General features: G+C 58.2%; 2 protein-coding genes across 3 annotated transcripts; both read left to right on the top strand.

The window, feature by feature from the left end:
* Positions 1–181: 181 nt before the first annotated feature.
* On the top strand, positions 182–7,522 carry PRSS36 (serine protease 36; the record flags this gene model as incomplete). 2 transcript variants are annotated; one of them, XM_079719388.1, is made up of 15 exons in its annotated part: positions 182–218; positions 519–554; positions 742–777; positions 1,005–1,167; positions 1,609–1,889; positions 2,180–2,346; positions 3,991–4,240; positions 4,352–4,481; positions 4,815–5,071; positions 5,182–5,345; positions 5,749–5,986; positions 6,099–6,240; positions 6,516–6,781; positions 6,859–6,980; positions 7,244–7,522. In XM_079719388.1, 15 exons carry the CDS (start codon positions 182–184, stop codon positions 7,520–7,522), a joined length of 2,568 nt encoding a protein of 855 aa, XP_079575514.1. The 2 variants fall into 2 exon arrangements, with proteins under 2 accessions (XP_079575514.1, XP_079575513.1); XM_079719387.1 differs by having other exon boundaries at positions 486–554.
* Positions 7,523–11,587: 4,065 nt separating this feature from the next.
* PRSS8 (serine protease 8) lies at positions 11,588–15,224 on the top strand (the record flags this gene model as incomplete). The annotated part of the gene is made up of 5 exons (XM_079718662.1): positions 11,588–11,693; positions 13,634–13,796; positions 14,076–14,347; positions 14,438–14,604; positions 14,737–15,224. The coding sequence occupies 5 exons, from the start codon at positions 11,588–11,590 to the stop codon at positions 15,058–15,060; spliced, it is 1,032 nt and encodes a 343-aa protein (XP_079574788.1). The 3' UTR covers positions 15,061–15,224.
* Between the last annotated feature and the right edge of the window lie 154 nt (positions 15,225–15,378).

The following is a 15,378-nucleotide window of genomic DNA, read 5'->3' as shown; positions in this document are numbered from 1 at the left end:
AGGCTCCCTACTTCCTCCTTCTAGCCCCAGATCCACTCAGATTCCCAGAGATGGGCTCCAGCCAGGGAGGGTGGGGCTGTCCCTGGGACCATCAGGAGTCACGGGCTGCCTAGGCAGACAGAGCTGTGGCCGGGAGCAGATCTTCACCCATCTCTGTGCCTCCAGCTGACTCAAATGTACCATGTCCCAGCACCTGCTTCTCCCACTTGCCATCCTTGGTAACCTCAGGGGACAGGGCATGGTTGTAAGGGGCCTGGCTTCTAACCTCTGGGGAGCTGGAAAGCAGGACTCCAGGGGTCTGCCTGGGGAGTAGGGTGTCAGAGGAGGCAGGGGAGGAGGACATCAGCGAAGGTGGGAGTGAGGCGTCGGGAGGGGAAGGAATAGCATATGAGAGGAGGAGGAAAGGAGGCCTGGGTGCCATGGGGGGATGGAGAACCTGTAAAGCTTGGGGGGAGGGGGTCAGGGAGGGCGTGTTGTGAGAATAGGTCTCCAGCCTCTTCCTGCCTCCATCTTTCCAGCCATAAGCCCCATCCCAGGAGCCTTCCAGGACTCAGGTAAGGCAGCTGGACTAGGTGAATATCACCCACAGAGGCAGAAAAGATGGGAGGGGTAGCATGGGTGCTGGCAGGGCGGCTGAGAAGGCAGCGAATTGGGGAAGAGGAAAGTAGGAAGATGGCAGCTGGGCACTGTCAAGGGCTGGATGTCACCAATATCTTCCTCTTTTTATCCTGTGACTCCCAGCTCTCAGTCCTACCCAAGAAGAACCTGAAGATCTGGGTAAGGAAGGGTGGGGGGCTGGTCCTCAGATCTTAAAGGAGGTTAAAGCTGGCTAAGAGATGAGGGAGGTGGAAATGATCAGAAACTTAGAAGTGCCCAGGTTCTCTTTGTTTCCTGTTCGGGGGCAAACTGAAGTGGATTGGGGGATGGGGCTTTGCCCTGAGTTACCTGGGCCTCTGGCTTGGGGGACAGGGGCAGGTGATGACCTCCACGGTATCCCATTGCAGACTGCGGTCGCCCTGAGCCCTCTGCCCGAATCATGGGGGGCTCAGACGCGCAGCCGGGCACCTGGCCGTGGCAGGTGAGCCTGCATCAGGGCGGGGGCCACATCTGCGGGGGCTCCCTCATCGCCCCCTCCTGGGTCCTCTCGGCCGCTCACTGTTTCGTGACGTGAGTATTCGCCCACGTCCAGCCCCTTTCTTTCAAAAGCCAAGCCCGCCCCGCAGCTGGGTCCCGCGGACTCAAGGCTAAATTGAAGCCCAGCTACTCCCGCCTCCCCGCCCTCCTGAAGCTAAGTGCTCTGCGGGGTATCCAGGTTCGGAGTGTGGTGAGGCCGCCAGCAGACTCCGCCCACCACTCCACCAAATATCCGAGTCTGAATTCCACCTTTCCAAAGCCCCCCATCAAGCACCTCCAAATCGCAACCGCTCCTCCCCCTTTCAGAAGTCTGTCTCAACCTCGATCGCCCCAGCCCCGAATCTGGATCGGATTCCGCCCCTCCTGGCTTCCCGCTGACCCCACCTTCTCCCTGGTTCCAAGTCCCCAGCCCCACGAGGCCTGCCCCCTCCATGCGGTCCACCTAACCCCACCCCGGCCTTGGCCTTGGCGCAGGAACGGGACCTTGGAGCCCGCGGCCGAGTGGTCGGTAGTGCTGGGCGTGCACTCCCAGGACGGGCCCCTGGACGGCGCGCACGTCCGCGCGGTGGCCGCCATCCTGGTGCCGGACAACTACAGCGGCGTGGAAAGGGGTGCCGACTTGGCCCTGCTGCGCCTGGCCTCTCCCGCCAGGCTGGGCCCCGCCGTGCGTCCCGTCTGCCTGCCCCGCGCCTCGCACCGCTTTGCTCACGGCACCGCCTGCTGGGCCACGGGCTGGGGGGACGTCCAGGAGGCCGGTGAGTGTGGCGGGGGCGGGGAGGGCGTCTCAGGAAGTGGGTTATTGGCAAGGTGGAGGGTACCAGGTGGGGCCCCAGGGCAGCCCGCACTGGACGCTTGATGGGGCCGTTCCTGAGATGAGGCTGTAGGAGGAAGAGCGGAGAGGAGCGGGAGGGGACATTGGTTTGGGATGTGGTGGGCGCAGAGACAAAGATATCCAGGAGGCAGCTGGAGCGGACCAAGCTGAGCCCTGGGGAACAGGGGGCTGCATTCCTGACTCACAGCATTTCTTCTCTGGTTCTGCCCACAGACCCCCTGCCTCTCCCCTGGGTGCTACAAGAAGTGGAGCTAAGGTTGCTGGGAGAAGCTGCCTGTCAGTGTCTCTACAGCCGGCCTGGTCCCTTCAATCTTACTTTCCAGCTATTGCCAGGGATGCTGTGTGCTGGCTACCCAGAGGGCCGCAGGGACACCTGCCAGGTGAGGGGAGGCCCCTGCACCTGCCTGAAGGGCCAGGCAGAGCCCTCACCAATAGGAAGCAGTATGAGTAACAGACAAATCCCATCTCTCTCATATTTCTGAACCTCATCTGCAAAAAGAGGGCAAGGTTGCCAGTGGATGGGATCGATGTGAAGATTACAAATGGACAGAACTTGGGGCTCAACAAATGGGCACTATTATCGATGGCAGTATAGTGCAGTGGTCACATGCCAGACTCTGGAGTGTTAGCCTGGTTAGAAGCTCAGTGCCACCACTTATTAGCTGTATAGCCTTGGCCAAGTTATTTGACCTCTCTCTGTGCAGATTTTCTCATCTGGAAGATGGGGATGGAAGTGTTACTTGTCGGGAGGTTATGATGATTAAATAAATCATCATATGATTTATTTAATCATCATGATAAATAAATTTGTACATGTAAAAAACATTTAGAACAGTGTGTGGTCCTTAGTAAGAGCTAAATAAGTATTAGCTATTATTATTACTATTATTATCATTATATTATTATCCCATATCCTAGCCTATAGCACAGCACCTATTACTTAGTAGATACTCAACAAATAGTTATTTTTTAAAATGAATTAATCCTTCACAGAAGGGAATTTTCCAGATAACCTGCTGAAGGCCAAAATATGATATATTTTCCCCAGAAATGTTCCTCCAATGGCACAGAGCTTTGAGGGCATTCAAGCATGCATGGTGGTGCTGGGGATTCAGGCTAGATGGTTTTCAGGGTCCTTCCCAGTTATGAAGTTCCAGGACCTAGGGACATAATCCCTGCCTTCTTGAACAGGACTGCCAACAATTCAACTTCCTCTAGACCAGTGCTGTCGAATAAAACTTCCTATGATGATGGAAGTCTTTTCTATCTGCATTGTCTGGTATGATAGTCACTAGCCACACTGGCTATTGAACATTTGAAAGGTGGCTAGTGTGATCAAGGAATTGAATTTTAATTTTATTTAGTTTTAATTAATTCAAATAGCCACATGGGGCTAGTATCTACCATATTGGACAGCACAATTCTAGATGATTCTGCACTTTCTTTGTAACCCTCCTGGGGTCACAGAGGTGCCTAACCTGGAATATAGTGATATCTTAGGGACAATGCCCCAGCATTAAATGGCCCCAGAACCCTTGTTTTAGTGTCTGTTCCTGGTAGTTCTTCCTCCTTACTTGCCTTCAAACTGTCCCTTCTTGCTGCTTTTCTAATAGCCTATTTCCAACAGCCTTTTCCTTCTGAATGCTGGCATCTCTGATTTACTTTAACAATTTAACAAGGAACTCTAACAACTTAGAAATCAAAGGCACGGTTTGTTTGAACTATTTATTGAACAAGAATCATTGGCTGTGAGTGAGACCTGCAGGCCTCTCTGGCATGGCCTTTAATGCGTTAGCTTGGTGCTCCTGGCTTCGACTGCTCATCAGCCTTTCTGCTTTACAAGGCTTTCTTCTGTTTAGAGTTGTAGGGGTTACAGAGGACAAGGCACAGCCAGCAAAGGTTTCTAGGAGAAGGTGGCTGTATGTAGGGCCAACCAGAAGAGGTGTAGAACCTTTGCGAGGTGGTCCGGTATAAGCTGGTGGGTCTCTGGGCTGATCCCGTGACACTAAGTCATCTATCATCAGGGAGACTCTGGGGGGCCCCTGGTCTGCGAGGAAGGTGGCCGATGGTTCCAGGCGGGAATCACCAGCTTTGGCTTTGGCTGTGGACGGAGGAACCGCCCCGGAGTCTTCACTGCTGTGGCTCCCTATGAAGCATGGATAAGGGAACAGGTGTTGGGCTCAGAGCCTGGCCCTGCCTTTCCCACCCAGTCCCCGGAGCCCCAGTCAGGTCTCCCCGAGCCCACGGATGAGAACTGCACCATCGCCCTGCCAGGTGAGGGGGGGGCAGGACCCCTGGATGTCAGCTGGATCTGGGAGATTTGAGTTCAGGTGGAAATTGCCTGGGGTTCAGGAAGCCCCCTCACTCAAGCCTCTCACCCCTCAGAGTGCGGGAAGGCCCCGAGGCCAGGGGCCTGGCCCTGGGAAGCCCAGGTGATGGTCCCAGGATCCAGACCCTGCTATGGGGCACTGGTGTCTGAAAGCTGGGTCTTGGCACCTGCCAGCTGCTTTCCGGGGTGAGTGAAAACCCAGTCTCAGGCAGATTCTTGCCCCTTCCCCCATCAGTCTGAGACACTATCTAACTGGCCCACCCCTTCCCCTGGGTAGGATAGGGGTAGGGGAGTGGGGTACCATTGGGAGGTGTATGATCCAGCTCAAAAATCGGGGTCCTAGTCTCTCTGGGGCGAATAGAGGGGTAATACGAATTCGACCCAGGATTGGGGTGGGGTGGGGTGTCTCAGGTCCGGGACGCAGAATCCTGTCTGGAGATCCAGAGTCTAAGCCACGGGTGGAGGTTTAGAGCTGAGCATCGGGATCCAGCCCACATCCCCAGTCTCCCCATCCCGCAGCCGCATCAGCTCAGACCTCCCACCCCGCGACCTGGACAACTGGCGCGTGATGCTGCCCTCACGCCCGCGCGCGGAGCGGGTGGCACGCCTCGTGCCGCACGAGAACGCCTCGTGGGACGACGCCTCGAACCTGGCGCTGCTGCAGCTGCGCGCACCCGTGAACCTGAGCGCGGCCCCGCGGCCAGTGTGCCTACCCCACCCAGAACACTATTTCCTGCCCGGGAGCCGCTGCCGCCTGGCTCGCTGGGGCCACACGGGTGAGCAGGGGCCCGGCTCGGCCCGGGGCGGGGGGGGGGGGGGGGGGGGGGGCGGGGCGGAGCCGGGCCGGACACCACCGCAGCGCAGGCCTCCTCCCTTTCTCTTCCAGAACCAGTGCCCGGAGCCGGTTCGCTGCTTGAGGCGGAGCTGTTGGGCGTCTGGTGGTGTCATTGCCTGTACGGCCGCCAGGGGGAGTCAGTGCCGCCGCCGGGAGAGCCGCCTCAAGCTCTCTGCCCCGCCTACCAGGAGGAGGAGGTGGCGGGCCGCTGCTGGGTGAGCGGCAGGGGGTGGGGCCCATGGGTCTGAGTAGGAGGGAGGGGCAGACTGGGGGCGAGGCCTGAGAGAGACAGGAACTGGGCTCGGCGATCTGGGGACGGAGGCGGGGGTTAAGGCGGGGCCAGAACGCGCTGGGGGCGAAGCCTGGCCCAGAAGGACTTTGGGGAGGGGCAGCGAGACCCGCCGGGCCTTTTCACTACCTCTAGGTTTAAAGAGAATCCTAAACTGAGGGCCGACTTATTACACAGATTTGTATTGGAGCCTGGCTTGGAGGAGGTGGGATTTGTTACGTCCGAGTACGCGAGAGTGTGGCGTCCAGGAAAGCCCCGGGACCTTTGGCATCCCCTCATCAACTGGCACACATGTAGAGGCTGGTAACACACACACTCTCTCGCTGCAGAACTACTCTCATTGGAGCCTTCTATGCCGGGAAGAGGGGACCTGGTTCCTGGCTGGAATCAGAGACTTACCCAGTGACTGCCTGCGTCCCAGAGCCTTCTACCCGCTGCAGACCCACGGCCCATGGATCAGCCATGTGACTCGGGGAGCCTACCTGGAGGACCAGCTGGCCTGGGACTGGGGCCCTGAGGGGGAGGAGACTGAGACACAAACTTGTCCCCCTCACACAGAGCATGGCGGTGAGGAGGTGCCTTTGGGGCTTAGGGGCTCCTGGGAGTGCTTAGATCCATGGTAGGGGCTTTGGGGGTCAGCTGTTGGGCCCCCACTGAGGGAGTCGCCTCCTCTCCCTAGCCTGTGGACTGCGGCCAGAGCCGGCTCTGATGGGGGTCCTGTGGCCCTGGCTGGCAGAGGTGCATGTAGCTGGAGAGCGAGTCTGCACTGGGATCCTCGTGGCCCCAGGCTGGGTCCTGGCAGCCACTCACTGTATTCTCAGGTGGGTCTCACCCATCTCCCTGGCAAGTGGGAAAAATTGGAAGATGGGCCAAAGGACTCTTTCAATAGAGGTTTGTTCTCCTTTTAGGGCTTTTATAGCACAGGGTAATTGCTGCGACGTGTTTTGAGACAGAAGAGAGATTTGGAAGGAGGAATAATGAATGAAGGAGTTAGTGGAATGACCCTGGAGATTCATTCCACCCTTTCCCCTGGACTGGGAAGGACTTTATCAGCAATGAGGGGAACAGGAAGTGACACTGGACCTTGTTCCAACAGGCTGGGCTCTACAACAGTGCCTTATATTGAAGTGTACCTGGGCCGGGCTGGGGCCAGCCCCCTCCCACAGAGTCACCAGGTATCCCGGCTGGTCATCAGCATCCGCCTGCCCCGGCACCTGGGACTTCGGCCACCCCTGGCCCTCCTGGAGCTGAGCTCCCGGGTGGAGCCCTCCCCATCAGCCTTGCCCATCTGCCTTCACCCAGGGGGTACTCCCCTGGGGGCCAGCTGCTGGGTGCTGGGCTGGAAGGACCCCCAGGACCGAGGTGAGAGCCCTGGGTCCTGGGGGTGAGAAGTGGCTGGACACCAGAATCCCTGGAACAACCTTCCTTCCTCTCTCTAGTCCCTGTGGCTGCTGCTGTCTCCATCTTGACACCACGACTCTGTCACTGCCTCTATCAGGGCATTCTGCCCCCTGGAACTCTCTGTGTCCTGTATGCAGAGGGGCAGGAGGACAGGTGTGAGGTACGGAGCCTGGGTATCCTGGTCCAGGCAGGGGAGAGGCAGTGCTGGGCAGCTGGACACCAGGGAGAGGGCAGGGTTGGAATTCTTGGGTGCTGGGTCTCAGATAGAAAGCAGCAGTGCTTCCTGGCTGAACCTTGAGAGAGACCAGAGGCCAAGCTGCCTGAGGATGGAGACAAGCTGTGCTTTGTGGCTGGGCCCTAGAAGGTGCAGGGGACCAGAAGGAAGGGTAAGAGACCCTTTTGGTCTTGGCTCTGATGCTGCAGGTGACCTCAGCACCTCCGCTCCTGTGCCAGACTGAGGAAGGCTCCTGGGTCCTTGTGGGCATGGCTATTCGAGGCAGCAGGGAGCTATTTGCCGCCATCGGACCCGAAGAGACCTGGATCTCCCAGACAGTGGGGGAGGCGCATTTCCTGCCCCCCAGTGGCTTCCCCCACTGGCTCCCCGAAGGCGGCGACCTCTGTCCCCCTGACATGGCCAGGGCCTCAGGTTCCCCTCGAGCTGCTCTTTTCCTGCTGCTACTGACCCTCCTGATCCAGGGCTGAGGGGGCCTGGGTCCCTGGGCCACCTCCCCTTCACCTCCCCCACCCCCTCCAGCCCTCTACTTCCCACCTGGTGGGGCTGGAATGTGGCCCAACCGGCTCTGTTCCCTTACCCAGAACCTCCAGAGCGCCCCACCCACCTAGACTGCAGCGGCTTCAGACAATTGGGCCTCAGTGCCCAGCTATTTTGGGCCCTGGCATGCATGAGGGCAGGGGAGCCAGCGGACCACAAAGTTGTAAACAGAGACACGCGTGGCCTTGTGGCATTGCTGGGGGCTGGCTGAGGGACCCGGGGAAGCCCCAGGGAGCGGGCCTCTCCCTCCTGGGCCTCTGTGAGTCAGGCCTTGGGCTCCCAGAAAATGTATCCCTGATAATGTGGCATCTGTCCCTCATTCCTGCCCCAGGGCCGGGGAGGTCGAGTGGCCAGCTGGGTGTGTGTTACCTCCCCAGTGGAATCAGCATCCCCAGCACGCACCTGCTGGACACCTCAGCCCTAGCTCTCTTGGACCCTGCTGCCCCTCCCCCCAGAGCAAGAAGGACTGAGGGTGAGGGTCAGAGGAAGGGTCCAGGAGTCTGGGAATCCAGGGTCTGTCTGCCATATCCTGTACCCGCACGGAGCCTCCTCCATACACATACCCTGATGAATGGTGCCCCAGAGTGTTCACCTCCAGTGTCCCCAGTACACACACATGACACTTGTACCGTTCAAGGGTCCACCACATCCTGCCCAGTGCCCCCAGGGTTTGGGCCCCATCAAGAGTCCCCTGGGGGCTTCCCTGGTGGCGCAGTGGTTAAGAGTCCGCCTGCCGATGCAGGGGACACGGGTTCGTGCCCCGGTCTGGGAAGATCCCACATGCCGCGGAGCGGCTGGGCCTGTGAGCCATGGCCGCTGAGCCTGCGCGTCCGGAGCCTGTGCTCCGCAATGGGAGAGGCCACAGCAGTGAGAGGCCCGAGTACCAAAAAAAAAAAAAAAAAGAGTCCCCTGTATGTACATCTCACTACCTCCGCCCACCCCCACTTACCAGTGCGCCTCCCTGCATTCATTCAACCACGTTCCCTGCTAATTGCTAGGTCCCGGCACAGCTCGGGCCTTGACAAGCCCATGAAGTGCTCCCAACGTGGTGGGGAACACATGGACTGGGGATCGGGAACACATGGACTGGGGATCAGGAACAAGTCATAGAGGAGGTTCTAGCAAAGAATAAGGGCAAAGGGAGACCCATCTGGGGCAGGAGGGGTGCTTGGGGTGGAAACCAGATGCTGAGGGTGGCAGAGGGGTCACCTCTGGGGCTGGGGTCACCACCTCTGAGTTGAGTAGGCAGAAGGTTGGGGAGGGGGGACCTTACAGGGAAGCTGGAAGTTCTTGGGAGATTGAGAAGATGGGCAGAGGTTCTTAAAGGCCCTGGCTAATCGTTTTTCTTTTTTTTTTCTTTGGCCGCACTGCATGGCATGCAGGATCTTAGTTCCCTGACCAGGGATCGAACCCCTGCCCCCTGCAGTGGAACACAGAGTCCTAGCCACTGGACAGCCAGGGAATTCCCGGGCCTGGCTTATCTTCAGCTGCCAGAACCCAAAGAGAATATTCCCCTGCATCTATCTCCACAGGGACATACACCCCTACCTGCTCTCCATGAGGCAGGAGATTGATGGGCCTCAGGCTGAGTAGCTGGAGTTTGTCCCCTGTGGGCAGATACTCCAAGATGAAGAGGAGGAGGCGCTAAGCCCCGCCCAGATAAGAGACCATATATTTCTCGTTCTCGAGGTCAAGGAGACCTTCCCAACTATACATGCGCAGAAAGGCTCCTCAGAGGTCAAAGTAGGGGGTGCCACCCCACAGTAAGTGATGCCAACCTATCCATAGACCTCTTTGCTAGAATCCGTCTTGGCTAAGAGTTGCTCACGCAGACGTGGGAGGACCCTGAGGTAAACCAAGTACAGACTCAGAGGCAGAGAAAGCAAGATGATTGGCCAAAGGAAACCTGGAAGAAATGCCCCATATAAGTGATTCAAACTACCCACGAGGTCGCGACTCTCTGAGTCCACCCGTGTGTCTATCCACACATACCCTTTTTCCTCCTAATAAACACTTTACTTGTTTCACTACTTTCCGTCTCTTTGTGGAAATTCATTTCTACACAGCTGACGGGACAGGGCCTTGTCACTGGCCACTGGTCCCTGGTGGTCTAGTGGCTAGGATTCAGCGCTCTCACTGCCACGGCCTGACTTCAGTCTATGGCCAGAGAACGGAAATCCTGCTTCAAGCCACTGCAGGCTGAGGCCACCCAAGATCACCCATACCCAGTCAGTCACTCGTATGTCATCCCCCACAAACATTTAATATACCCTGTCCTCTACCCAAACCCACCCACAGTGTTCAGGGTCTTCCCCCTCCACCCCAGCTTAGACCCCTTCCTGAGTCAGTCTTTTTTTTTTTTTTTTTTTAAGAAATGTATTTACTTTATTTATGGCTGCATTGGGTCTTCGTTGCTGCGCGCGGGTTTTCTCTGATTGCATCGAGTGGGGACTACTCTTCGTTGCGGTGCACGGGCTACTCGTTCTGGTGCTTCTCTTGTTGCGGAGCACGGGCTGTAGGCGTGCGGGCTTCAGTAGTTGTGGTTCGCGGGCTCTAGAGCGCAGGCTCAGTAGTTGTGGCTTGCGGGCTGTAGAGTGCAGGCTCAGTAGTTGTGGCGCACGGGCTTAGTTGCTCCGCGGCACGTGGGATCTTCCCGGACCAGGGCTCGAGCCCGTGTCTCCTGCATTGGCAGGCGGATTCTTAACCACTGCGCACCAGGGAAGTCCCCCGAGTCGGTCTTGTCCCATTTCCCATTCCAGGAATTCCCTGCCCTCCAGCCTGGGCCCTGAAGTCCTGGCTCAGAGGTCCAGACACCTAGTCTTATGGAAGGTAGGTGGACAAGTGGGGCTCTGTTTTTCTAAAGCTTGAAGCCAACACACTTTCCCAATTGCCCAGATTCATACACTCACAGAGGAAGCTCCTGACCCCCAACCCAGGCACATGGGCCTCCTTTCCCTGAACCTAGGCCACCTGCGCCCTCCTGAGGACGATTCACCTGGACCACCCTTCCCCATCTTTGCCTTGTTAACACCTTTTCATAATCCCTTTAGGTCTCAGTTCTAAAGGCACCTCTTTGAGGAGCGCTTCTTGATGCCAGCCTAGGTCAGGCTCCTGTAAGTGGCTCCCAGAGCCCGCATTCTTCTTTCTCCATCACAGTTCGTAGCTTGAAATTATTCCATAATTGCTTCTCATTATATGATTCAAGACTGTCACCCCAACTTCACCATGAGCTCAGGGAAGGCAGGGACAGTGTCCACTTTGTCTCCTGTGCCTGGAACATATTAGGCACTCAGTAAGTATTTGTGGAATGATTTGCACCACCAGACATGCTCACCTCACCTCACCTCACCACGTGAAGATGAGGCTGCAGGCTCCACAGAAGGACCTGAAAAGGCCCCAGCCCGGGGGCAGGCCTGGCTGTCCTAGGCTCAGATGCCAGGCCTCAGGCAGAACGGTGGGAGAAGCAGCTGTGGCCCCCACGGTAACACAGGCCACCCCGGGCCCTGGGGGCATAACTGGTCGTGGAGACCTGAAAGACCTGGGACCGAGAGCCGCTGGGTCAGGAATCCAGCCATCCGGGTTTCCAGCCCTGCCTGGGGCTGCTCAACCCAACTCCGCCCCCCCCCCCCCCCACACACACACACCAGCCTAGGGGTCTGAGAGGACTCAGGACTTTGGCAACGAGAGAGGCCGGCTGAGCTGAGCAGGGAGGGCGGGGCCAGGGGAGGGGCCGGCAGGTAGATGTCCTTTCCCAGGAGCTGCCACTCTGGAAGGAAGATCTGCTGTGTACCCAGGCCGTGCTGGAGACTCGTCCTCACTGCCGGCTGCGGAGACCCCGGCGTTTACTCTGAGCCCGCTGCCTGCCTTCGAAGCCGTCTTGGACACCTGCTCCCGCTTCCCTCTGGTCCTGCCACCTGGATCTTGCCTTTGAACCCCAGCCTGAGGTCCCTTCCTTTGGGTGCCTGGTGTCTTCCCAGGGCCCCTGGTCCTGGGTCATGGCCCAGAGGGCAGGCCTGGGGCCTAGGTGGCTGGAGGCTCTGGCCACTCTGCTTTTGCTTGGATTATTCCGGAATGAGATGGGTGAGTGTGTGGGGGTGGGGAGTGTGGAGCACGGGGGGGAGGGGGGGAGGAGGGCGGCCGGTAGTGCACCGGGGCCGAGGGTATAACCCTTTTCTGGGGCACATCCCTTATTCTGGGCTCAAGAACCCCCAGCTTCAGCCTCCCTGGCTCTTGGCCTCTCCCCTCAGCTTTGGCTTCCTGGCGGAGGCCAGCCCTCTGGAGAAGCAGCAGGTAAGGGGGCGTCTGGGCACTTGAGACTTCCCTGCTTACCCCTCCCTCTTTCTCTTTCCCTCCAGGAGCCGTTGGGGCTGAAGGTGAGGCTCGCCGGGGAAGTGGGGGGAGGGGGAGGGGAGGGGGAGGGGCCATGGGTTCAGATTTCCCTGGGGCGTTTGAGTGCCTGACCCTCTCTCTGCAAGGCCGTCTCGTTCACTCCTGTTGTCTTATTTAGGTCCCCCAGTAGCTCTGGGAGGCGAGGATTACAGCCCTCGTTCTCTGGATTAAGAAACTGAGGGGCAGAGAAATGACTTGCCCAACGGCACACAGCCAGTAAGTGGCAGAGCTGGGATTTAAACCCAGGTCTGACTCCAAACGTGGGTTGTTTTGAGGGAAACAAACCAAGGATCCATCTCCTTGGCAATCCCGGCTTCACCATGTACTGGCTGTGTCTCGAATGCCAGTTCCCTCACCTCTAAAATGAAGTTGAGGGAGTTCCCTGGGGGTCCACCGGTTGGGACTCCGCATTTTCACTGCCGAGGGCCCCCGGGTTGGGGAACTAGGATCCCACAGGCCGTGTGGTGCGGCAAAAATAAAATAAAATAAAATGAAGTTGATTCTGGGGATTCCCTGGTGGTCCAGTGGTTAAGACTCTGCGCTTCCAATGCAGGGAGCACGGGTTCGATCCCTGGTCAGGGAACTAAGGTCCCGCATGCCATAAGTGCGGTCAAAAACAAAAAATTTTTTTTAAAAATGAAGTTGACTCTGTCCGTCTCCTGGGGCTGCAATGAAGAGTCTGAAAGATTAAGGAAGTGAAAGCCCCTTTGGGGCCTGGCGTTGCTTGAACTGCTGGTCTCTATTGTCCTTTTTACAGGGAGACGGGGAGGAGCCTCACTGGGTGGTTTTCCCTGCTTCTGAGCAGGTGACTTTGTGAAGGGCACTTGGGTCCTGCTCCAAACAGCGGCCTCTGCGGGGGTGGGGCTTTCCTGGAAACTAGACATTCACACCCTGGGAGCCCGGCTGTTCCCTTCATTTGCTCAACACAGATCCACGACTCCATCCATGTGCCCAGCCCTGTGCTGGGTGCTGGGGACATGGGGATCTGCCCTTGTCCCTGCCCCTAGGGAACGCCCAGGTTGGCTGGTTGAAGCAGACACCGTCATAATGTGGAACAGCCACGTCTGGGAAGCACGGACCTCGGGAGCTCTGAAGTGTCGCCTCACTCAGCCAGCAGGGTCAGGCCAGGCTACAGAGGGACTGAGAATTTGAACCATCTCCATAGGCAAATAGCAGTTTGCTGAGCGAAGTAGGGATAAGGAAAGGTATTCTAGGCAGAGTGACCTGAATAAGCCAAGGTCTGGAGGTGAACAAGTGTGTGGCCCGCTGTGACAGGGTGTCCAGAGGGATGGCTGTGCCATGGAAGGTCTAGAGTCTCTCGTAAGGGCAGTGAGGGCCAGGGAAGGATTTAAGCGGGGGTATGACCTGGCCAGATTAGTAAGGAGTGGAGCAGATGGAAGGCAGGAAGGCCGGTGAGGACAGAAGCTGGATGAGACCTTAATTAGGCACTGGGTCGAGGGTAGCGGGGGCGGGCAGAACTGACCGTGACTGGTGAGCCATGGGATGGGGACACAGGGTGGCTGGTTTCTGTGAACTCACTCCCCAAGCTCCAAACCAGACCTCCTGGGCTATGTCGGGAGTGGCAGGGTCAAGGATGTGGTTTGGGGGCCCCCAAGGACCTGACCCCCTCCCTCCCTTTCCTCCCTGGGCAGCCTCCTGCGGCGTGGTCCCCCAAGCACGTATCACAGGTGGTAGCGATTCAGCCCACGGCCAGTGGCCCTGGCAGGTCAGCATCAGCTACAACGGTGCCCACGTGTGTGGCGGCTCTCTCCTGTCTGAGCAGTGGGTGCTGTCGGCTGCTCACTGCTTCCCAAGGTACCAGCTGGGTAGGGGGCAGGGCGGGGAAGTCGAAAGTGGGCTGGAGGTCAAAGTTCAAGGATCAGTGTAGGTCAGAGGTTGGAGGTTCTTGGGTTGTATCTAGGGATATCAATAAAGTCTGTAAGGATCCGTCAGGAGTGAAGGCCAGAGGTCACAGGTCACAGGATAAAACTAGGATGCAGGGTGGACCCTGAAAGGTCAGGAACTGAGGTTGGATGCCACAAGGCAATGGGATCCCAGTCTCTCGGGTCCCAGCCTTCGCCCCTCTGCCTGCAGGGAGCACCACACAGAGGACTACGAGGTAAAGCTGGGGGCCCACAAGCTGAACTACTACAGCTCTGACACCGAGGTCCGCACGGTGGCGCAGGTCATTTCCCACCCCAGCTACCTCCAGGAGGGCTCCATGGGTGACATCGCACTCCTCCAGCTCAGCCGCTCTGTCACCTTCTCTCGCTACATCCGGCCCATCTGCCTCCCCGCCGCCAACGCCTCCTTCCCCAATGGTCTCCAGTGCACTGTCACGGGATGGGGCCACGTGGCCCCCTCAGGTGAGGGTGAGGTGGGTGCTGACGTCTAGAGGCACGGAGGGAGCCGACGCAGGGTAGGATGCCCTGGGTAAGCATCTTTTGCCCCCACAGTGAGCCTCCAGGCCCCCAAGACAATGCAGCAACTTGAGGTGCCACTGATCAGTCGTGAGACCTGTAACTGCCTGTACAATATCAACGCCAAGCCCGAGGAGCCCCACTTTATCCAGCAGGACATGGTGTGCGCTGGCTATGTGAACGGGGGCAAGGACGCCTGCCAGGTAAACGCGGGGGGTCCAGGGGAAAAGATGAGACAGGCGTGCCTTGGGAGATGAGGGCTCAGTGGGGCTGGCATGGATGGTTGGAGGCCTGGGGTCTGGTCCTGACCGCTGCTGTGTGGATTTTCTCCTCAGGGTGACTCTGGGGGCCCACTCTCCTGCCCAGTGGGGGGCCGCTGGTACCTGGCAGGCATCGTAAGCTGGGGTGATGCCTGTGGGGCCCCCAACAGGCCCGGTGTGTATACTCTGACCTCCAGCTATGCCTCCTGGATTCACCACAAAGTGGCAGAGCTCCAGCCTCAGGTGGTGCCCCAAATCCAGGAGTCCCAGCCTGATGGCAACCTCTGCAGCAACTACGGGGCCTTCAACTCTGCCCCAGCCCCAGGCTTGGTGAGACCCCTCCTTCTGCTGCCACTAGGCCTGACCCTGGGCCTCCTCCGCCCACAGCACAACCACTGAGCTACTCACCCTGGGAGCTGACTTGCTTCCGGGACCTCCACATCACACCCAAGGGCACACGCCTGCTCCCAGGATGCCTGACTTTGAGCCAATCCTTCCTCCCAGGACCCTGTGGGAGTTCAAAGCACCATCCTGACCTTTGAGCTGTAACCTCCACCACAGGAGTTTACTGCCTAAGAGTCCACTGGCTAGAAACTCTGGTCATCTCCATCTGCTGTCCACAAGCCTATCGGTTGGGCTCCTATGGAGCCCCCAAGGACCCTCAGCTATGACATTGGGCCCCGGCTCCCCACCTGTTTCTAGAAGACTGTCCAGATG

This window comes from Hyperoodon ampullatus (genome assembly GCF_949752795.1).
Source record: "Hyperoodon ampullatus genome assembly, chromosome: 14".
NCBI lineage: Eukaryota > Metazoa > Chordata > Mammalia > Artiodactyla > Ziphiidae > Hyperoodon > Hyperoodon ampullatus.
This window is presented reverse-complemented; position numbering and strand designations above follow the sequence as displayed.